At 55.2% G+C, this 24,169-nt stretch overlaps 1 protein-coding gene across 3 annotated transcripts in view; it reads right to left on the bottom strand.

Moving 5' to 3' along the window:
- The window catches only part of PALM (paralemmin), a 68,606-nt gene extending 48,815 nt beyond the window's left edge, over positions 1-19,791 (bottom strand). For 2 of the 3 annotated variants that reach the window (XM_050934148.1, XM_050934151.1), the window contains exon 1: positions 19,463-19,549. In XM_050934148.1, coding sequence (XP_050790105.1) covers positions 19,463-19,515 — 53 coding nt within the window. In that variant the 5' untranslated portion in view covers positions 19,516-19,549. Of the gene's footprint in view, positions 1-19,462 lie in introns of all 3 variants that reach the window. The other variant, XM_050934150.1, reaches the window with a different exon arrangement.
- Positions 19,792-24,169: the final 4,378 nt, after the last annotated feature.

Here is a 24,169-nt window from a genome sequence, read left to right as displayed (position 1 = left end):
CTGCAGCCTGCCAGGAAACCCATCCAACCTGCTGACAGAGGGGGAAACAGAGACACCCGGTGACACGTTCATGCATTGGCTGCCAGCTCCCCGTCCCGTCCCCAGCAGGGTGAGGTGGCAATGGGGATGACACATCAGTAGCTAAGGGTGTCCCCCATGGACACGCCATTTGATAGGATTCCTAGGGAAATTTTCCATCCTGGGGCAGAAGCAGCAGGAGGAGAGGGGATGGGGCAGGACGCTGAAAGAGGGGAGAGGGGAGGTGGGGAAGCGGCGGATGGGGGAAGAGGGAGAGGGGGTGCTGGAGAAGCAGAAGGGAAGGGTGGGGGAGTGTAGGAAGGAGAGAGGCATCTGAGCAGGGAGGGGAGGTAGCTGGGTAGTGGGGGGAAGAGAACAACAGGAGGCGCCGTCTGGAGCTGGCTCAGGTGCACGTGGGAGCGTGGGTCTGCCTTGGCAGCCAGTCCCTGTGCCGCTTCCCCCCCCCCCCCGCAAGAAGTGCCCGATTCCTGACGTTTTCTTGATGGCAAATCGGAGCCGGGGGAAGAGAGGAGGGAAACGATTGTGCAAATCACTAATCACCTTTGGGCTCTAGGACTGGGCTCTCTCCCCCCATCTCAGCCCTTCTGATAGGCCTGGAATCAGCCCCACTGGAGCAGATGCAGCGGGGTGGGGGTGTCCGTGGACCCGCTTCTCCCCATTAGGAAGCCACTTATTGGTGATTTATAGCTTACACCACTGGGAGGCGGGTGCCCTGGCAACATCGTCATGGTAACAGAGCTTAACCAGGCACCAAGGGACCCGGCTGATGCGCAGAAGGGGAGGCAGGTGGATCTGCGGCTGAGCGAGGAGTCTGCTACGGAAACAAATATACCCAGCGGTGACGAGGGCACGGCTCCACCCAGCCGCCTGCCCGCCCGGGAACTGCCAGGCTGTGCTACAGGGGCCAGGGCGTGTGTCCACCGTAAGTCCCACCCAGTGCCTACATTCACATCCCCCTGTGTCACCCACCCCTCTGTCTCCCCACCGCGCCTTGTACAAACACGGGCTCACCCGCTGCTGACCCCACACACCCGTCCACGCAGCCTCATCCCCACAATCTCGCCCCCCGTCCCCACTTTCACCCGCCTCTCCAGCTCACATAATCCATCCCCCATTCCCTCACACTCCTGTAGTCAGTCTCCAGCTGCATGTGTGTGCGTGCACACACACACACACACACACACACACACACACACACACACTGCACTTGCCTGGCCTTCTCACCCATGCTGACCATGCCTTTTTTCCACGCTCAGAAGGAAAATCGATGACCTTTTGTCTCGTTCCCCGTGACATGGAACAATAATGTTTATTTGCCTTCCTCTGCTTTTTCCCTTTGTAGCGGCCAAATGTGCAAAGAGCTGTTTCAGATTTCTCTCCCAGCTCCCTTTCCCTGCATTCCAGCCCTGCCCCAGCCGACTGCTCTCCGTACCCAGGAAAAGAGCTGGTGGCCAGTTCTGCTCTCCCAAAGGGAAACTTTGCACAAAAGCCCCCCTTCTTGTGAACACTGGTTTGGCTCCACTGGTATTCGCAATATTGCACGCCCTAGTGTAGATGGGCCCTGGCAACAGTTGATGGTTTAAATGCAATAGACCAGATCCTCCGCTAGGGTAAATCAGTTTAGCAGAATGGAAGGGGATACAGCTCCCCCGCCTTTCACCAGCTGAGGATCTGGCCCCATGCTGTCGAACTCTGCCGAGAGCTAACCCCTTTTGCTGCTGGGGTGGAGCAAATTGCAGTTGCTTTTCAACACAACGGGTCTGTCTGCAGAGCAGTCTATAAAATCCACCTTGACAAGGCGGTGATTAGCACTGCTCCGACTCACCAGTGCCTTTGATGCACAGCTGGGGGTGTGGGGGAGGAGGCCGTGTGGAGAGGCGAGTAATTGACAATAATCAACAACAAAAGCAAACATATCAAAATCAGCAGGGCCAGGCAAGAGGAGAGATCCCAGTTCACCGCAGCGCAGAGATGGATCAAGAGAGGACCGTTCTTCCAAGCCCCAACTCCCAAGAGTGCAGATAAAATGGGGCCTGAAGCCAAGGTTTTCCAGAGGGGGTTAAAATGTTGAAGAAATGGACGCGGGAGGAGGACTAGTTCCCAGGAGCATGCTGGGGCACTGGAAGAATGGATTGCGGGGGGAACAGTGGACAGCATCGCTCCCTATGCTCCAGCGGACAGACAGGACTCAGCGGGCATGGATCTGTCTGGGGGGGTGGGATGGAATCAGACCCCCAGCACTGTCCGCACCCTGGAGACCCATAGAAGCTCCTTTTGTGGGCACTCAGAAGGGTTCCCGACCTCTCTCTGGGGCACTGTTGGCCGTGGATGGACTCCATGCAGAAGTCTCACTGGGAGTTAATGTGGTGGGAGAAGGGAGGGCCGGAAGAGCAGTGCCCATGGGCCAGGGAGCCCTGGAAGAGCTAAGCTGGGGCAGGGGCAGCTGGTTGGGGTGAAGACTCCGGGACAGGCAGTGGATGGAAAAGCCACTAGGACACAGCAGCAAAACATCCCAGAGACGCTGCCCCTGCAGCAGGCCCCAATTAATGCACTGATCAGTTTGTCACAGTCAAAATAAAGGATGCCCCACCCCAACGCACAGGCCCTATGTAGAGATTTTCAAACTTCTCCCATTCCCGTGGCCCTGTCACATGTGCCCAGCATCACACCATATCCAGCACCCACCCCCGTCCCTGTGGCCCTGTCACGTGTTCCCAGCAACGCACCCTATCCAGCGTCCACCCCCATCCCTGTGGCCCTGTCACATGTGCCCAGCATTGCACCATATCCAGTGCCCACCCCTATCCCCGTGGCCCTGTCACATGTGCCCAGCAATGCACCGTATCCAGCACCCACCCCCATCCCCGTGGCCCGGTCACGTGTGCCCGGCAACGCACCCTATCCAGCACCGTCATCCCCGTGGCCCTGTCACGTGTGCCCAGCATCACACCATATCCAGCGCCTACCCCCGTCCCCATAGCCCTGTCACGTGTGCCCAGCAACACACCATATCCAGCGCCCACCCCCGTCCCCATGGCCCTGTCATGTGTGCCCAGCCTATCCAGCGCCCACCCCCGTCCCCATGGCCTTGTCATGTGTGCCCAGCAACGCACCGTATCCAGCACCCATCCCTGTCCCCGTGGCCCAGACACACGTGCCTGGCAACACACTGTATCCAGCGCCCACCCCCATCCCCGTGGCCCTGTCATGTGTGCCCAGCAACGCACCATATCCAGCGTCCACCCCTGTCCCCGTGGCCCTATCACGCCCGGCAATGCACCATATCCAGCGCCCACCCCCATCCCCGTGGCCCTATCACGCTCGGCAATGCACTGTATCCAGCGCCCACCCCCGTCCCCGTGGCCCTGTCACGTGTGCCCGGCAACATACCATATCTAGCGCCCACCCCCATCCCCGTGGCCCTGTCACGTGTGCCCGGCAACATACCATATCTAGCGCCCACCCCCGTCCCCGTGGCCCTGTCACGTGTGCCCAGCAACGCACCGTATCCAGCGCCCACCCCCGTCCCCGTGGCCCTGTCACGCCCGGCAACGCACCGTATCCAGCGCCCACTCCTGTTCCCGTGGCCCTGTCACGTGTGCCCAGCAACGCACCGTATCCAGCGCCCACCCCCGTCCCCGTGGCCCTGTCACGCCCGGCAACGCACCATATCCAGCGCCCATTGGGGCTGGAGCAAGAGGATGGGTCAGTTTTTTGGGCCACTAGCCTAGCCCTTGGGAGACACCTACCCACTCTCTGTATGACTTTGGGTGAGTCACCTAGTCTCTCTGGGCCCACACTGCCCATCTATACACTGGGGACAATTGCACTGCTTTGCCCGACGGGGGCGTGATGAACATCAACCTGGTAATGCCTGCAAGGGGCTCAAATACCACGGTGATGGGGACCATATAGGTAGCTAAATAGGACAGCATGCAGAATCCAGAGCTGCTACCGACGGGGCCCAGAACAGCTCCTCTTGCTGGAGTCTGGACAAATTCCCACAGCGGAAACATCTAATCAATAACCTGTTAGCTGCTTTCCCTGCCTCTGCTGCTCACACACCTCCGGGCCAGACATTCACGAGTGGGGGCTAGCCAGGTGCTGAGCTTTTTGGAAACCCCAGGATGAGATTTTCAACGGAGCCTCAGGGAATGAGGCACCCAAATCTCAGTGCAGTTTACCCCCAGGGTGCAGGGAGGGGAGCCTAACTTCCTTGGGTCCTTTGAAAATCCCAAAGCTGGGCCTAACTGGGAGCGGAGCTTGTCTGAAAACCTGGCAAGCTCAGCACCCAGGAAACATGGCCCTTAGTGTTCACAACAGCAGTTCTGCACCCAGACTCTGTGGGTTCAAATCCCAGCAGGGTCAACTCAGCTCTTCCTCAGCTGGGTCCAGACAACAAGAAACCTCCACCCTGCACAAACACTAATGAACCTGATACCACAGTCATTTGAACCCCCTGTGAAATGGGCTGCATTCTGTGCTGCCTGCCCCAGAGGTGGCAGCATCTCAATGGGAATTACTTATATAGACACTTGGGGATGAAGGATGCTCTGAAATGCAGGTTACCTCCCATCAGCTGCTCCTGCTATTCCCTGGTTTGCTGCTTTCCCTTTTCTTTACCACAACCTAGAAGGGCTCAGCATCCCTGATCCCCGAGCACCTGCCTTTCGGTGGGTGGGAGAGGGAGAGGAGCTGGCCCCAGGATCCTGAAAGTGCAGGATGCATTAGAGCAGAGCAGAGCAGAGTTGCCTGATTGATTCTCCAGCTCAGATGTGGGCCGGGCGTGCCAGGAGAAAATGGAGTCCTTGAATATTTGATGCCAGAGGCTCTGGGAGCCAGTCTGATTGGGAAATTACAGCTGTTTCCAAATGGTTCCAGGGGCCTTGACACACCAGGGTTTCCAGCTCCTCTCTGGTAAGAGGATCTTCGCTCAGGCTAGGCCCTGCCTAGAAACACCCACAGTGTTTATGAATGAGACGAGCTGCAGCTGCGAGCTCTTAACCCTGTCACCACCTCATTCAAGAACTCCGGGCTGGGAAATTAAGGAGGGCCCAGTGTAGGGTGCTCGCCTTGGAGATAGGAGACCTGAGTTCAGATCCCTGCTCTGGCCCAGCTCATGTGACCTCAGACAAGTCACTTAGCCACGCCATGCCTCAGTTTCCCATCTGTTCAATGGGGATCATTTCCCTGCCCCAACTCCCAGGTGAAGAGCTTTGGTGCTACGGTAATGGGAACTAGGTGTGTCCCTCGGGGTAGCACAGAGTGAGTGCACTCATGTATTGCACACACACACCCCCCCACCCCACCCCCCCGAGCCAGTTTTAATCTCACTGACTTGTGTATTGGAGCAGTGAAGCTGAGGCAGTGTGGGCTAGCCAGGGAAGTAATCAGGAAGGGATCTGGGGTGGGCTTGCACAGCCTGTGCTGCTGTGGTTTCGCTGGTCTGGCACCAGAGCTAACTACATTAATGCCAGCTTGGGTATGTCTACACACGGTGCAGTCCCACCCTGGCACGGCATTGCGGATGCATCCTTTGAGTGAGGTAGCCCTGGCTGAATTTAAGACCAATGTGGGTGCTGATTTTGGGCCTAGCATCTTATTGTTGGGGAGCCCAACCAGAGACACCTGGGTCTGATTAGACGTAACACACTCCTCAAGGCATCCACTGGAATTTCAGCTCTTCTGAACATAGGGATGGCCACACTGGATCAGAACCACGGCCTGTCTAGTCCCTAGAGTGGCAAGTGCCCACTGCTATAGTGGAAGTAGCAAGAAACTTCCTGATCCCTAGTATTTAGAGACTGGCTTATGCCCTGAAGCATGAGGTTTCATACGTCTTCCAATTTTTACGTTAGCTTTAACCAGGATAAACTCTGAAAATGAGGCCCCTCTGGGATGTCTTAGGCTGGGATGAACCTCTCCCCCACAACCAGAGGCCACAGTGGATTGTTTGCCTGCAGTTCCTTTCCCTGGTTTTGCTTTTCCTGGTCTGGGGTTCCAGAAAGCTTAGATCCCTCTACCCACGGCAGCTCTTGCTTCTGGCTGGCACTGCAGCTGATAGAGATGAAGCCAGATCAAAACCACCCAGATTGGGACTCCCTGATGCCCTGGTGAAGTTTAGATCCAGTGAGCTTGACCGCACAGATCCATCCCCCAGGGAAAGAGACGGCGACTCCCCACCGGCGCCAGGACCAGAAGGGGCAGTGCCAGCCCTTTCCCAGGGGAGCCTACGCTCCTTCAAGCTCTTTGAGGTTTGGGCTGCTCCGCTTCAGAGAAACATCCCATCTCCTGGGTGAGCGTATGAACTCTGAACCTTCTGTGAGCCGTCTGCTGCCACGAGCCACAACCACACACTTCCCAGGGCTAGGGAGAAACCTCCGTTTGGAGGGACGGGGACTTGTCCATGGCGGGGGTTTACTGCTTCCCCTAGAAGTGGCTTCAGTCCAAACTCCTACCCAGTTATCCAAAGCTAGCACCTGGAGAGGCTGTGTGCTCTAAGGGCCAGAGCACCGGGCTGGGAATCAGGAGAACCAGGTTCCATTCCTAGCTATACCTCTGCTGCTATGTGACCTGGAGTGAGACACGCAATGTCCTGTGCCTCTTTCTCCTCCCACCTGTTGTCAGCTGAGTCCTGTAAGCCCTTGGGGGCAGGGCCTGTCTCCCACGGTGTGCACAATGCCTGGCACGACAAAAGCCCCGATCTCATTTGGGGGGTGAGGTCTAGGTGTTACTGTAACACAAAGCACTCCCCTCCCCCGCAAGAGCTAAGCCTTTAGCTTGATCAAGATTTCCGGTTAGGAGCTGGGATCAACCCACCCCCCAAACCCAAATCCTCAGACTCTGGGACCCCCCGTGGGATCAGTCCCTCTCCACATCAGATGGACAGTGTCAGTTTCACTCAGCTTCTTAAAACCTAGGTTAATGAATTAAATAAATAACCCGCCAAAATGTGACATTCAAATAAAAACATGCTGGAAATGAGCAAAATGCAAAATATGCCACCGGGTCTGTTCAGGGGTAGACAGGGGCTGTGCCAGGAGGTGCTGATCTGCCCGCTGGGCCCCCTCCCTTTGGGGATCTGAACACAATTCACAGCTGGCCCATCTCCTGCTGCTGATTCCCATCCAGCCCTCACAGCTTCTCCTCCATCCTCCACTTGTGTGCCAGGCGGGGAAGCCATCCATCCAGTTGTCACATCTGTCCTCTGCATAACTCCTACACCTGTTGGTCTGTCTCAGCAGGCCTGGGTCACGAAATGGGGACCCAGCTGGAGGTCTCAACTTCTCCAGAGCTTCATTGCTCCACTGACTTCAGTAAAGGTTTGTCCACGTGGATCCAATGGATGATCCTGGTACAGGAAACTCCAGGCTCCTTTGCAAAACCACAGCCTCCCCACATAGTTTCAAAGCCTTCAACAGCAAAAATCACACCCTCCTCCCCCATATGAAACAAACGACTCTCTGCTCTGGAGTCACCAGTGGAGAAGGTGCAGAGAATATGATTCTAATGAGACTCACTGATGCAGATGGGGTCAGAAAGGCAAAGGGAATTCACAGTGGGTGCAGAGCAGGGGCAAATCAGAGCAGTTGGGGGAGGGGAAATAAAATCTCCATTTACTTAAGAGCAGAGATGGTGCCATGAGGAGGGAAGAAAAAGCAGCATTGAGAGGCGCTCTCCAGGCCTTTGAGTGAGTGAGGGAACGTTTCAGCCAACCCCTCCCTGCCTGACAACTTGCGGTTCAAATAAACTAGGACCCAAATCCCAGACAGCTGCCATGACTTTACATGAAACTTTCATTCTAAAAGTCCCCGGAATAACCCCAGGCCCCAGCTACAAATCCAGACCCCAAATTCAGGAAAAAAGCCCTTAAGCAGATGCTTAATTTTAGGCTTGTGCTGGAAAGTTAACAAAACTGGGCGTGTTTAGTCTTGAGAAAAGAAGATGGAGTGGAGACTTGAGAACAGTCTTCCAATATGTTAAGGGCTGTTCTAAAGAGGACAGGGGTCAATTGTGCTCCATGTTCACTGAAGGTAGGACCAAGAAATAACGGGCTTAATCTGCAGCAAGGGAGATTTAGGATCTAACTCTGAGGATAGCTAAGCTCTGGAACAGGCTTCCAAGGGAGGCTGAAATCCCTGTCATGGGAGGCTTTTAAGAACAGGTTGGAGGAACCTCAGTCAGGGATGGTCTAGCTTTATCTGGTCCTGCCTCAGCACAGGGGCTGGATTTGATGACCTCTTGATGATCCAAATGGGAAAGTCACTTCTAGCCCAACATTTTATTATTCTAAATTTCACTGATGTGATGCAGTAGGGACTGTCTGTGTGGGGAGTGGGAGAGCAGGGGAGGACTTTAGGAGATGGACGATGCCAGAGCCTGTAACCTGAGCTAGGTAAGGGAGGGGAAAGGTCAACACCTTTGCCCGGGAAGGGGAACAAAGGAAGGGAGTGGCAGGAGGGAAGCAGTTTGAGTTTGGGCTTGGGGCTGTGTGGGTGGAATTCAGGGTATCCTAGCTAGGATCCAAGCACCCTGAAAGCCCAGAAGGACTCGGTGGAGGGGTCCTGACTGTGCCTGCAAGCTCTGCTGTAACCTGTGTTCCTGTTGTCCAATAAACCTTCTGTTTTACTGGCTGGCTAAGAGTCACTGTGGGTCCCAGGAAGAGGGGTGCAGGGCCGGACTCCCCCACACTCCGTGACAACTGGTGGCAGCGGTGGGAGATACTGCACCCCGTGGACGGCGCTTCCTGCAGTAAGTGACTGGGGAGCAGTAAAACGAAGGGGTGGTTAACCCCTGGGAGTGTGTGCCCAGTGAGAAGGACTTTGCAGTAACAGGGTCCCCCGGGGGATTGCAGCGAGCGGTCCCAGGGGCGGAGGAGTCTGCAGCTCGACCCTGGCAGAGAGGTGGTGACCTCAAGAAGGGCTGGTGCACTAGGGGTCCCCCTGGAAACCGTGGGGAGCGGCGAGCACCCCGGCCTGTGAGTGCCCAGCAGGAAGATGTATGCCAAGCGGCGCAAGTGCGACCTGCTGGAGCTGTGCAAGCAGAGGGGGCTGCACCCAGGGAGGCTCAGCAAGGACCAGCTGATTTCCCAGCTGGAGCAGGGAGACTGCAAGAATGAACGGAGCCCTGTCTCTGAGGGAAGCACCCGGGCAGATGCAGCGCAGGCACCAGTGTCTGTCCCCGCTGGGAGTGGTCAGCCGGCGGATGAGGGCTTCCCGAGACCCCCCCTTCCTAGGCGTAGAGGAAGGGCGGGGAGGAGCCCAGTGTATACCGAGGGCACCGTGACACCCCCGGCCAGCAGGGGATCCTGCCAGCGAAGCCCACCCCCCAGCAGGGGATCCTCCCGGCAACGCTCGGCATCCGTGGAGCGGATGCGGCTGGAATATGAAAGGGAGCTGAGACGGGAGGAGCTCGAGTTAAAGAGGCGAGAGCTGGAGGAGAAGGCGAAACAGCGTGAACATGAGGAGAACCAGCGTAAACATGAGGAGAACCAGCGCCAGTGTGAGTGGGAGGAGAAGGAGAAACAGCGTAAACATGAGCTGGACCTGGCCCGGCTGAGGAGCAGTGAGGCTCCGGCTGCGGTGAGTGAGGGGGGACCCAAGCCTACAAAGAGCTTTGATAAGCACTTGCTGCCCCGGCGTAAGGAGGGGGAGGACATAGATACCTTCCTGACGGCCTTTGAGAATGCCTGCGAGCTGCACAGGGTTGACCCTGCAGACAGGTTCGCAGTTCTCACCCCCTTACTGGACTCCACAGCCGTGGAGGTGTACAGCCGACTGAAAGGGGCGGAGGCAGGGGACTACGAACTGTTCAAACAGGCCCTGCTCCGCGAGTTTGGGCTGACTCCTGAGATGTACCGGAAGAAGTTCCGGAGCCAGCGTAAAACCCGTGAGGTCACATACCTACAACTGGTCAACCGGGCGCAGGGGTATGCCCGCAAGTGGACAGCTGGGGCCCAAACTAAAGAGGACCTGCTTGACCTATTCATACTGGAGCACCTGTACGAGCAGTGCCCGTCCGACCTGAGGCTGTGGTTGATGGACCAGAAGCCGGAGAACCCGCAGCATGCAGGCCAGCTGGCCGACCAATTTGTGGACAGTCGGGCAGGGGATGGCAGGGAGGAGTCTCGAAGGAGCAGGCCTGCCTCAACGCAGAGAGAGAGTCAACATGGGACCTCCCAAAGGGGGCCTATGGAGAACCCCCCCAAAAGGGGAACATCCAGCGGCAGGTCCCTCCGACCCACTCAAGGGGACCCACGAGATATGGGCTGCTATCGCTGTGGCCAACGAGGTCACATACGGGCCCAGTGCCCCAAGCTCAGGGACAGACCAAGCAGACCCAACCCGCAGAGGGTGGACTGGGTAAAAACCCAATCGGAGGAGGGGCTACATTCCCAGGAAAGGGGGGTTGGCAACATACCACCTATGGATGCTCCCGGTTCCGGGTTTTTGGTTTACCGGGTGGGCGCGGGGCTGCCCCTCCGGAAAGAGTGCATTGTTTCCCTGGAAGTGGATGGGAGGAAGGTCACTGGGTACTGGGACACGGGCGCAGAGGTGACGCTGGCCCGGCCTGAGGTGGTGGCCTCAGATCGGATGGTGCCCGACACCTACCTGACCCTGATGGGCGTGGGCGGGACCCCATTCAAGGTACCCGTGGCAAGGGTACACCTGAAATGGGGGGCCAAGGAGGGCCCCAAAGATGTGGGGGTACACCAATATTTGCCCACTGACGTGTTAATGGGAGGGGACCTTGAGGACTGGCCTAGTAACACCCAGAGTGCCCTGGTCGTGACTCGTAGTCAGAGTCGGCAAATGGCACTGCACCCCGAAAACGGGGAAGGTACTCGACCTGAGGTGCAGGACCCTAACTCAGGGAGCGGGGAACGCCCAGGGGCACGGTGCAGAGAGGCTGCGGCCTCAGACCCAGCCAGCAAGAGAGAGCCGGTCCCCATTCCTGTCCCAGCTGCTGAGTTCCAGGCCGAGTTGCAGAAAGATCCCTCCTTGCGGAAGCACAGGGACCGGGCTGACCTTAGTGCGGTACAGACCATGAGGAGAGGTTGCAAGGAGAGGTTCCTGTGGGAGAAGGGGTTCCTGTACCGAGAATGGGCTCCCCCAGGGGAAGTAGAGTCATGGGGGATCAGGAGGCAGCTGGTGGTTCCCCAGAAGTTCCGTCACAAGCTGTTGTACCTGGCCCATGACATCCCTCTCGCAGGGCACCAGGGAATCCGGCGCACCAGGCAGAGGCTGCTACAGAACTTTTACTGGCCTGGGGTCTTTACCCATGTCCGACAGTACTGCCAATCCTGTGACCCCTGCCAGAGGGTGGGGAAGGCCCGGGACAAGGGGAAAGCGGCTTTGAGGCCTTTACCCATCATAGAAGAACCTTTCCAGAAGGTGGCCATGGACATAGTGGGACCTCTCAGCAAGATGACCCGGTCAGGGAAGAAATACATCCTGGTGGTGGTGGATTTTGCCACTCGCTACCCCGAGGCGGTGGCCTTGTCCTCTATCGAAGCAGACACAGTGGCAGATGCGCTGCTGACAATTTTCAGCCGGGTGGGGTTCCCCAAGGAGGTCTTAACGGACCAGGGGTCCAACTTCATGTCGGCCCTGCTCCGGTCCTTATGGCAGAAATGTGGGGTCCAGCACAACTGGGCCTCAGCGTATCACCCCCAGTCCAACGGGCTGGTAGAAAGGTTCAACGGGACGCTGAAGATGATGCTAAAAACATTTATGAACCAGCATCCGCAAGATTGGGACAAGTACTTACCTCACCTGCTGTTTGCGTACAGGGAGGTACCCCAGGAATCTACCGGGTTTTCACCTTTCGAACTGTTGTATGGAAGGCGGGTGAGGGGGCCCCTAGATCTGATGAGGGACGAATGGGAGGGGAAGGCCTCTCCCGAGGGAGAGTCAGTGGTGGAGTATGTCCTGACCTTCCGGGAAAGACTGGCCGAGCTCATGGGCCTGGCCAGGGAGAATCTGGCCCGAGCCCAGAGGAGGCAGAAGGTCTGGTATGACCGCACGGCACGGGCCCGTGCCTTCGCCACCGGGGATCAGGTGATGGTTCTTATCCCCGTGAGGAGAAACAAACTCCAGGCCGCCTGGGAAGGGCCCTTCAAGGTTATCAAGCAACTGAATGAGGTAAACTATGTGGTGGAGCTGTCAAACCGGGCACATCACCGTCGGGTGTACCATGTGAACATGATGAAACCATACTATGACAGGGGGAATGTGGTGTTGGCCGTGTGTGGACATTGGGAGGGGCAGGGAGATGACCCCTTAGTGGATCTATTCCCTGGGACAAAAGCTGGTTCCCCCCTGGAGGCGATTCCCCTCTCTGAGCAACTGACCCCGGGCCAGCACGCTGAGATCAGAGGGGTGCTGCATCTGTACCGACAGCTGTTTTCCAACCAGCCTGGACGCACTAATTTGACTGTCCACCGGGTGGAGACGGGGTCACACCCCCCTATAAGATGCTCCCCTTTTCGGGTCACTGGTAAAACTGCCCAGGATCTTGAAAGAGAGGTCAGGGACATGCTGGCTTTGGGGGTGATCCAGCCGTCTTCCAGCCCTTGGGCCTCGCCAGTGGTGCTGGTTCCCAAGAAGGATGGGTCAATCCGGTTCTGTGTGGACTATCGAAAGCTCAATGCCATCACCGTATCTGATGCCTACCCTATGCCCAGGCCTGACGAGCTCCTAGACAAGCTGGGAGGTGCACGGTACCTCACCACTATGGATCTTACCAAAGGCTACTGGCAAGTGCCGCTGGACGCAGATGCCAGGCTGAAATCGGCCTTTATCACCCCTCTGGGGCTCTATGAGTTTTTGACCCTGCCCTTCGGCCTCAAGGGAGCGCCGGCCACCTTCCAGCGCCTTGTGGATCAGCTACTGAGGGGGATGGAGAGTTTTGCCGTGGCGTATATTGACAACATCTGCGTCTTCAGCCAGACCTGGGAGGACCACGTGTCCCAGGTTAAACAAGTCCTGGACCGACTCCGAAAGGCTGGGTTAACAGTAAAGGCTGAGAAGTGCAAGGTGGGGATGGCCGAAGTATCTTACCTGGGCCATCGGGTGGGGAGCGGCTGCCTGAAGCCGGAACCAGCCAAGGTGGAGGTGATCAGAGACTGGCCTGCTCCCCAAACCAAAAAGCAGGTCCAGGCCTTTATTGGGATGGCGGGGTACTATCGAAGGTTCGTGCCCCACTTCAGTGCCATAGCCGGCCCCATCACTGAACTGTGCAAAAAGGGGAAGCCAGACAAGGTGATCTGGACTGAGCAGTGCCAGGAGGCTTTCCGGGCGCTGAAGGAGGCTCTGGTTAGCGACCCAGTTCTGGCAAACCCAGATTTTGACAAACCCTTTATGGTGTTCACCGATGCCTCAGACACGGGACTGGGGGCGGTGTTAATGCAGGAGGATGAAAAGGGGGAGAGACACCCCATCGTGTACCTGAGTAAGAAGCTGCTACCCCGGGAACAAAGCTACGCGGCCATCGAGAAGGAATGCCTGGCCATGGTGTGGGCCCTTAAGAAGCTAGAGCCATATCTCTTTGGGCGACACTTCACCGTGTACACCGACCACTCTCCCCTGACCTGGCTGCACCAGATGAAAGGAGCCAACGCCAAGCTCCTGAGGTGGAGCCTGCTCCTGCAGGACTATGACATGGACGTGGTCCATGTGAAGGGAAGTGCCAACCTGACAGCGGATGCGTTGTCCCGGAGAGGGGACCCTGAACTTCCCCAGGTCACTGGGAAGAGTGACCCCGCTCAGTTCAGTCTCGAAGGGGGGAGAGATGTGATGCAGTAGGGACTGTCTGTGTGGGGAGTGGGAGAGCAGGGGAGGACTTTAGGAGATGGACGAGGCCAGAGCCTGTAACCTGAGCTAGGTAAGGGAGGGGAAAGGTCAACACCTTTGCCCGGGAAGGGGACAAAGGAAGGGAGTGGCAGGAGGGAAGCAGTTTGAGTTTGGGCTTGGGGCTGTGTGGGCGGAATTCAGGGTATCCTAGCTAGGATCCAAGCACCCTGAAAGCCCAGAAGGACTCGGTGGAGGGGTCCTGACTGTGCCTGCAAGCTCTGCTGTAACCTGTGTTCCTGTTGTCCAATAAACCTTCTGTTTTACTGGCTGGCTGAGAGTCACTGTGGGTCCCAGGAAGAGGGGTGCAGGGCCGGACTCCCCCACACTCCGTGACAACTGACTTCAAATGCTTCAGTGCTTCCTTGCACTGGGGCTCCAATACCAAGTGCTCCACGGTTCGTGAAACAAGACTGAGCCTTGGTCAAACCTGGGCCTGATTGTGAGGAACAGTGGGGTGGTTGGGTCTGGGCAGCTTTGTGGCAAAGTTGGATGGACTGAGGAGGCGTCAAGGGAATCTGCCTTCAAGTTTGGGGGTTTATTCCAACTCAAAATGAACCTCTGGCCGAAGCGGGGCTCAAACCTCATATGGCTCTGAGCCAAAAAAAGGCCTCGCCCCAAACCACTGTGTTTTGTGGAACTTTGCTTTTCAGGGAATCCACCTGTAAAGTGGCACAATACTTAGAAACAGGCTTCTCTGTGCCCTTTGAGTGTCTGCCCAGAGGAGGAGGGGGGACTGCATCCCCTCAAATTTAGGTTTGGTTTTGCTTTTTAAAAAGACCAGAAAACACGCCCATGAAATTAAAAATAAATAAATCCAGAGACCATAAGACCAAACACACCCCCCCCGTGCACTCTGCAGCCCACACGTTGTAGCACTGTCCTAGTGCCGGAGAGTGAAACTGACTAGGAATTTAAATGAAACCAACCAGGCTATTTTCATTGCAGTGGGTCAGTTCGAGAGCTCTGACCCCATTTCTACTCAAGTCCCAGTGCCCTTTGGAGTCAGTGGCAGTTTTGCAAAGTTGAGAGCTTCCAGATTTGACCTAAAGTTTGTGCAGGTTTTTAGAAGGCGCATCAGGTACCTGACGGGCCAAGACAGTCATTTGCTCCCCCACAATATGGAAACCAAAACAGATCCCATTAGAGACCAAGTGATGGGGAAGACGTGGCAGCTGATGTGAATCCTGCTGGCACCAGGCAGGGGGCAAGAGAGGAAGCAAGAGCATCCTAACATCAGTCTCATTGTTGTGCTGATTGTGCTCCTCTTGGCTTCAATGGGAGTTTTGCCACTGACTTCCAGTAGGATCGAGCACCAGAGGAGGGTGCTGGGGAGAAGCGGAGAGCAGCCGAATGCCCGTATAACGTGCTTGCAAAGTGTGTGTCCCGTCCCTCAGAGGCTGGTCCAGGCAGAGGATAAGAGCTTGCTATTGCAACCAGCCAAGAGAGAGGTGAACGTTTAGCTCATGTGGTAGAGGTCTGGGCTCTGGGTTCAAACCCTGCTGATAACCAGGTGGCGGGAGTCACCACTGCTCTTTCCTGCTCTCAGGAAGAACGGACTAATCTCCAGGCAGCCGCTTGTAACATTCCCTCTCAGATACTAGAAGCTGGTACATTTATAATCTACCTGCAGAGGCAGCCATCCCCGGGTGGACACACATCTATCAACGCACTTGTATGACCCCTGTCATCAGAGTATCTGAGCCCCTCACAATCTGTAGTGTATTTATGATCACAGCGCCATTGGGAGGTTGAGCAAAGCTACTGCCCCAGTTGTACAGCTGGGGAACTGAGTCAGAGAGAGGCTAAGAGACTTGCCCATGGTGACCCAGTGGGCCTGTGGCAGAGCTGGGAAATGATCTCGGCTCTCCAGTATCCCCAGCCAGGGAACGAAGCACTCCACCATCCTTCCTGCCTCAGGAAAAGCAGGGCGATTTCTCCCTTCCTGCCGCAGGCCCGACTCCCCTCTCACACACAGCAATGCAAATCAGGAGCAACTCGCCTGTCAGCGACGCAGTTACAGCGGTGTGAGGACAGGCCGGGTCTCTCTAAGCGTGTGCTGATAATGCCTGGAGGAGCCTCCTCCACACACCCGGGCGTATCATGCTCGAGTTGACTCCCAAGACTCAACTAAGTCAGCCTGGTTGGTTTTAATAATAATTTAATTTGAATAATGCAAAGTGCTCCACTTAGGAAGGAACCATCAGTTGCACACATACAAAATGGGAAATGACTGCCTAGGAAGGAGCACTGCGGAAAGAGGTCTGGGGGTCATAGTGGATCACAAGCTAAATATGAGTCAACAGTGTAACGCTGCTGCAAAAAAAGCAAACATCCTTCTGGGATGTATTAGTAGGAGTGTTGCAAGCAAGACACGAGAAGTAATTCTTCTGCTCTACTCCGCGCCGATTAGGCCTCAGCTGGAGTATTGTGTCCAGTTCCGGGTGCCACATTTCAGGAAAGATGTGGAGAAATTGGAGAAAGTCCACAGAAGAGCAACAAAAATGATTAAAGGTCTAGAAAACATGAGCTATGGGGGAAGACTGAAAAAAATGGGGTTTGTTTAGTCTGGAGAAGAGAAGACTGAGAGGGGACATGATAACAGTTTTCAAGGAGGAGGGAGAAAAATTGTTCTTCTTAACCTCTGAGTATAGGACAAGAAGTGCTAACAGGCGTTAAAGCCAACCGGAGCTGCAGGTGCTTATGGCCTGGTGCCAAGATCTTGGGCCATGGAAATGCTCCCAGGACATTCTCAGCCAGGGCGTGGCCGAGATCTGAGGAATTGATGCGTATCAGAGTTTACAGTCTGTCCACACACTCTCCCCAGCCCGGCCTGGGCTTACGTTGCAGTTTAGGTTGGACATTAGGAAAAACTTCCTGTCATAGTAAACACTGGAATAAATGACCTAGGGAGGTGGTGGAATCTCCATCACTGGGGATTTTTAAGAGCAAGTTGGACAAACATCTGTCACAGATGGTCTAGATAATACTTAGTCCTGCCTTGAGTTCAGGGGACTGGACTCTCGAGGTCCCTTCCAGTTCTATGATTCTAATCCCTGTCATCCTCCTCTAGCATCACAGGATCTCACAGCCCTTTACAAATAATACTCACTTAATCTACATAGCTGTGCCACAAGGCTGGACTGTATTAGCTTCATTTTACAGGTGGGGAAACTGAGGCAGAAACTTAGCCCCAGAAGCCCTGGTTGGTTCCCAGTCTCCTGTTCTAACCACTGGATCTTACAGCCCTTATCAAGCTGAAAATAGAACCTGGGAGTCCTAATTTCAGGTCCCCCTACTCCAATCACTAGACCTCACTCTCCCCCTAAAGCTGGGAATAGAACCCAGGTTCCTAGCCTGCTGTCCAGCCCACTAGACAATGCTCCCTCCTACAATGGGTGCTGTCTGCAAGGGTGGGTTTCTGCAGCCTACGTGCTAGTTTTTCTTGCTGAAAGAGAAACCACTTTAGACATGCTAAGGAGTTTTCCAAAGCACCAAGCTTGCATTTGCCGAGGCCTCCTACAGCCAGGAATCCAGCCCACAGCAACGTTCTCAACCCTTGAAAACAGGGGCTTCTAGCCCATCGGCTACTCAGCGGGCTGACGCTTCTCTGCCAGCCGGAACAGGGGGCTCCAACGTTAACAGCCATTGAAGCTAACAGGAGCTGCAGGTGCTTATGGCCTGGCGCCAAGATCCTGGGCCATGGAAATGCTCCCAGCCAGGGTGTGGCCGGGATCTGATGAATCGATGGGTGTCAGAGTTTACAGGCTGTCCACACACTCCCCCCAGCCCAGCTTGGCTTCCCCACACCCACTCACAACCATTCTCTGCAGCAACTCCTGCTCCAAGAGGCTGGGACTAAAATCACCATCAACTCCTGCCATCGTGCTCTGGCCCCGCTCCCTGCAGCGAACATCCGCAGCCAACTCCCTATAGCGAGTGCTCCTGCCCCACTGCATGTGGTGCCCCCTGGTAGACGGTGTCAAGACTGGGGTAGCTTGGAGCACCCCCAGCAGCTAATTAACCTGTCCTGCTTCCGACATTGCCTCATACTAGCCAAAGCTGAGAGCGGAGAATCTGGGAGCTCCCCCTGTCACAACCATCTCCCCAGTTCCACGCCACACAGGGCCTCCGGCTGGGAGAGACTGGAAATGGAGTAGCTGGGGGCTCCCCATGCAGCCAGCTCTCCTGCCGAGAATCTGTGTTCAGGCCTCAGAGATGCATCTCAAATGCCTCCCCAGGATCCAGCTTTTTTCCCCACACCAGCCACTGACCCAGATTAGCCACCTCCTGGTTCCTTTGATAGCTCCGAGGGGAGAATCAAAGGCTGACAATGGAGGGAGGGCGGCCAGAGGAAGCCCGGGGACACCCCTTTATGCTGCAGGCCTGGCGGGAGCCACCCAAACGGCAAGCAGGTGGCTGGGACCTGTTGAGCACCTGGCATCTGGCCCCCAGATGGTCAGTCACCAGTGCTGAGGCAGGGGCTGCCCAGGAGGAGATGGGAACCCGACAGAATTTCACCGGGGAGCTGGGCACTGCTCACCAAGGCCTGCCAGCTCCCGACGGTAAACCACGGCAGAAGGGGCCAGAACGGGCACTGATCCTCCATGGCCTCAGGAAAACCTGTCGCTCGTCCTGCCCAGGGCTGAGACCTGAGCAGCTGAGGCAGGGAAGGGGAGATGCTAGTTAGAACAAACACACCGGCACCAGCCACTCCAGCCAGTTACCTGGAGCCCACCGAGCCATGGCGAACCCGCTGTGTCCCCTTCCAGGTGATTATGCCTGGAGCCAGCGGTTCCGAGGGGATGCCGCCGCTGGAGTCCTGGGGGAAAGCACAATTCCCAGGCCTATTTGGGGCCGCTCGGTGCCAGGCCAAGTCCCTCTGTTGCCTGATCTCGCTGCTTCTCCCCCCTCCCTCCACCTGTTGTCTTTCTAAACGTGAAGCTCTTTGCAGCAGGCACCCATGTCTCCCTATGGGATCGCCGAGCCCCCGACTCAGCATGGCCCTGATCCTGAGCCTGCTTCTCTGGACCCTGCTTCCATATGCAAACAATAAGTCAGCATTGCTACACCACAGAGCCCTGACTATAGAGAGGCAGGGCACGCTCGGATTTCTGAGCCACTGCAAAAATATCCAGGCGAGGTGGGGGGGGGGGCGTCTGCACCCTCACATGCGTCAACTCCCACCCACCCGTGATCACGCCGACCGGTGGCAACACGTCGGACAGGCCCTTCCGCTCCTTCTCTCCAACCTGCAAATGCCATGGGCCACGGTCGGAGAGGAAGACCCCGCCACGCTCCCCACCTCCCCCGGCATGCAGCCCCCTGGCTCCCCGGCCTCGTGGAGCCCCAAGCTGTCACCTTGGCAAGCAGGACCAACGAGGGCAAAGGGGGGGGGGGTTGTATGCAGGTGGAGGGGGAAGCCAGCCCCAATAGGCCAGCTCCCGAGAAGAGGCCGGGGCAGCGTCAGCAGCAGATGAGCCCTGAATCCAACCTTTGCTGGATGGAGGGGGGGGAACAGGGTGGCTTAGTGGAGAGGGGAGATGCTATGGTGCAGAAGGCTATATAAGTACCTAGACAGACAGATGGCTGGATGCACCCGGTCTCCCCATAGCCTCCACCACATGCCCAGGGCAAGGGGAAAAGCAGTACTTACTCCATTTTCCCAGCCTCTGCAATCCCCTGGCTGCCTCACCCTCTGGCTCGCAGCCCTGCGCGGATCCAGGCGAAGCTCTGGAGGGGAAGGCAAACGCCAGCCCTGGGCGAGTCCCCCCTTGCTGTCTCTCCGCTCAGGGGCAGCAGGCTGTGGGAGAGGTGGCGAGCGGCTGGTGGCCGTGCAGCATCCCCAGCTGTGTTATTGTCCAGAGTGCGGCTGGCTGGCGGTGGATGGCTGAGCTGGGGATGTGAAGGGATTTTTTTTTTTCCTCCCCTTCCCCTTCTCCAGCATCCTAACAGCACCTTCTGCTGGGCGTCGCCTGCCACTGCCGCTGCTCGGAGAGTCTCCAGGAGCATAAGGCTCAGTGGGGACCTTGAGCAGCGCCTGGACACGTTCAGTAAGGAAGCTGCATCCCTTCCAAGTGCCTGACAAGCTGGTGAGCACCAGCCCAGACCTAGCATCCTGCAACCAGCCGGGGCAGAGTCTGGGATGCACTCCCTGAGTTAGTAGGACTTATTCCCCTCCCCCCCATCCCATTTCCTTACCAGACGCATCTCCAAATTCCTAAGCAAGCTTCACTTGACAGCCTGCAGGTCCGGCCCTGACTAAGCCTGGTGCAGACACAGGCTGCTCAGTCATACATGCTCCAGGGAGAGGGGAGGGAAGGCAGGACTGGGGCATGATAAGCCTATTGGGTTTATTTTGATTTCTTTATGGTGACCGCAGCCAGCATTCCAAGCTTGTCTGGGAAATGCAGTGGTGGTGATGCTCTGAAATGAAAGTCGTGAGCTCCTTGCAACCCCAGCGTGCTTTACCAGCCCTATCCAGACAGTGCTAGAAATGCAGCCACCTCTGGGGTGGAGAAACAGGAGCTGAGAAGGAACCCAGCACACTGCACTGTATCCGTACAAAGTCAGAAATGCAGCCACCTCTGGAGTGGAGAAACAGGAGCTGAGAAGGAACCCAGTGCGTTGCACTGTATCCGTACAAAGTCAGAAATGCAGCCACCTCTGGGGTGGAGAAACAGGAGCTGAGAAGGAACCCAGCGCGTTGCACCGTATCCGTACAAAGTCAGAAATGCAGCCACCTCTGAGGTGGCAGGGAGGGAGCTAAAACCATGCACAACGGGGGGGGGGCGCGTGAGGGGAAATTTGGGTTAAGGAAATAGGGCAAAGCTCAGTTCTCACCCCAATCACCTTAAGAACGTTCAATTCCTCACTGCTGAGCTGTCGACCGGGGCTCTGAAGAGCTGGGCTGCATTTCTGACCTCGCTAGGTTCCCTGCATGGCCTTAAGGAAGGTTCTTCCCTTTGCTGGGCCTCAGCTTTTCTGTATGGAAACCAGGGATAATAATCAGGGCCTAACACAATGTGGCCCTGAGCTCAGTTTGGGTCTCTAGGCGCAGCTATTATACCAATAATCATCCAAAAAACCATTCCACGGGAGGGAGGAGTTGACCCTGTTGGGATGTGAACCCAATGAACCACGGGCAATTGAAAAGAAATACTTAGACCATAATGTCACCTGCAATGAGTAAGGGAAGCAGTGTGGCCTAGTGGCCAGAACACTGGGCTGGGACTCAAGAAATGGAGGGTTTATTCCCTGCTCTGCTACTGAAGACCTCAAGGGCTGAAATGTGAAGTGGACTTTGGAATTTCTTCAACTGTACAAAAAGGGCCTGAAATTTACATCCCACACGAGGGGCAAAAATTGCAGGGAAAGTCTCCAGACTCAGCTGGATGAAGAACTGCAGCAAAAAGGTTATTGGGGTAAGTGGACAGCTGGGAGGGAGTGGAAGAAAGGATTGATCAGCGACATTTGGGAGTTAGCAAACGTAGGGATAAAGGGCGAATTGTTAGAAGTCAAGCTGAATTAGTGTTTGCCAAGGAAATGAATATAAATCAGAGGAGGTTTTTTAAGTGACAGAAATAAAAAAAGAATAAGGGAGGCTGAGGTTGGGCCCCATGCAGTGTGGATGGGAAGGAGATTAAAGACAATCTAGGTATGGCCTCAAAACTCAACTGAATTCTTTGCATGGTTTTCACAAAGGATGATAACATGGAACACAGGCATGAAGGCAGGACAGCTGATGGAAAGGAGTGTCCAAAAATGGAAATTTCCTCCTGAGGTGGAAGAAAAACTTAAAGCACTTAATGAACTCCAATCAGGGCGGGGCAGATCACTGCCTTCCCAGAATACGGAAAGAACTGGTGCACGAGATTGCTTGGCCGGTAGTAAGGATTCTTAATAAATCTACCTATTTGGAGGTAGTACCACATGGTGGGATCACTGGAGAATCGCTAATGTCAGATCTATATTTAAGAAAGGGGAAAACAAATGAATCCAGGCCATTACAAACCTGTGAGTCTGACCTCAGTAGTATCCAAGGCTTTGGGACAAATTGTAAAGGAAAAAAGGATTAACGATATGGAGGTAAACAGGAAAGGAAATGGAATACATGCACTTGGTACTGCTGAATTTCATACCATTATCTCTCCAGTCTTCAAGGTCATCCAGATCTTCCTGCATAATATTCCGATCCTTCCCTGTATTGACAATGCCTCCCAGCTCTGTATTGGCAATACATTTCAATACAGGAGATGGAAAGGAAGTAGATCGAATATACGTGGCCTTCAGTAAAGCGTTTGACTTGATACAACATGGGAAATTATTAGTCAAAGTGGAGAAGAGGGGGATTAATACAAGAATTTTAAAGTGCATAAGAAACTGACTAAAGGGGAGAAGGTGACAAGTTGCTCTGAAAGGTGAATTGTCAGACTAGAGGAGTTACTGCAGGGTCGGTCTGGGGACCAATCCTATTCAATATTTTTATTAGTGACATATGCACAAAAAGTAGGAGTGTGCTACTGAAACAGGGCCGGCTCCAGGCACCGGCGCAGGAAGCAGGTGCTTGGGGTGGCCAATGGACAGGGGCAGCATGTCTGGGTCTTCAGTGGCAATTCAGCGGCAGGCTCCTCAGTCTGGATGCCGAATTGCCACCGAAAAATGAAGCGGTGCAGCTTTTTTTTTTTTCCCCTCTTCACCGCTTGGGGCAGCAAAAAAGTTGGAGCCGGCCCTTATTGAAATGTATTGCCAATACAGAGCTGGGAGGCATTGTCAATACAGGGGAGGATCGGAATATTATGCAGGAAGATCTGGATGACCTTGAAGACTGGAGAGATAATGGTATGAAATTCAGCAGTACTGAGTGCAAGATCTAATAGACTTAGGGTTTAATAATAAGAATTTCCGCTACAAGCTGGGGCTCATCAGTGGGAAGCAACAGAGGAGGAGAGAGACCTGGGTGGGTGAGTCGATCACAGGACAATTATGAGCCAGCAATGAGATGTGGCTGTGAAAAAGGCAGATGCGATCCTAGGATGTATCAGGCAAGGCATTTACAGTAGAGGTGGAGCAGTATTAGTGCCATTGAACAAGGCCCAGGTAAGACCTCATTTGAAATACTGTGCATCCTTCTGGCCATCCATGTTCAAGAAAGATGAATTCACACTGGAACAGATACAGAGATGAGCTACTAGCATGATCAGGGGGGTCCTATCTTATGAGAGGAGACTGAAAGAGCTTGGCAGGTTTAGCGTAGTAAATTGAAGGCTGAAAGGGGATGTGATCATGCTATAAATACATGAGGGAGGTGAATACCAGGGACGGTGAAAAACTATTGCACCCACAGGACATGGTGGCACAAAAACAAATGGGTATAAACAGTCCACGAACAAATTCAGGTTTTCTAACCATTGGAGAAGGGAGGTTCTGGAACAACCTCCCAATGAGAGTTGTGGGGGCAAAGAACTTAATCAGTTCTGAGAGAGAGCTGGATACACTGGTGAGTGTGACTGTATGATGGATTTTCTTGAGATGGTGGGGGTAGGGCTCAGCAGCCCTGGGGGAGCCCTTCTGGTTTATGACTTGGGTTCCTAAAGCTCATATTTCAGGGCTTTAGTTGGCCACTTGCAGGCGGTCAGGAAGGGATTCCCCCACCCCATGTATGGTGGGGGGTAGGGGCGGTTGGTCTCCTTCCTCTGAAGCATCAGGAATGGCCATGGCTGGAGGTGGAACACTTGATGGGGAGGACCAGGGCTCTGAGGTGGCACCAGGCATTCTCACTCTCCTGTGCGAGGCTGGCTGGGTCTTGCTCACATTCTCAGGATCTAAATGATCCACCATATGTAGGGTCGGGAAAGAATTTTCACCCAGGCCAGATTGGCAGCGACCTGGGTTTTTTTCTTTCCCCCCTTCTTCCATGGAGCGTGATGGCCAGTCACTTGCTGGGATTACCTGGGTACATCTCCCTTAACCAATTCCCTGCCATCGCAGGGACCTCGGGCATTGGTGCTCGTCGCTCTGCCAGGATCTCTGGTGGGCCGTAATACTTTGGTCTAACTCCCATGGTTGGATTTAGTGCGTGGGAAGGTTGCTGGGTGGATGCTGGTGGCCTGTGATACAAAGGAGATTCTGCTAGATGATCTAGTGCTCCCTTAAATTCTAGGACAAGCTGGGCGAGGGGCATTTCCGAAAGGCTTCTGGCTTTTTACAAATGGCTCCTGGCTCTCTCTTGGGTTGTTTTGGGTTTTTTTTTGCCTGCCTGCTGGGCATGTCGTTCAAAT

The sequence above is a fragment of the Gopherus flavomarginatus genome, chromosome 24, assembly GCF_025201925.1.
Source record: "Gopherus flavomarginatus isolate rGopFla2 chromosome 24, rGopFla2.mat.asm, whole genome shotgun sequence".
In the NCBI taxonomy this organism is placed as follows: domain Eukaryota; kingdom Metazoa; phylum Chordata; order Testudines; family Testudinidae; genus Gopherus; species Gopherus flavomarginatus.
Note: the sequence above shows the minus strand (reverse complement) of the source record. Positions and strands in the feature narration are given on the sequence as shown.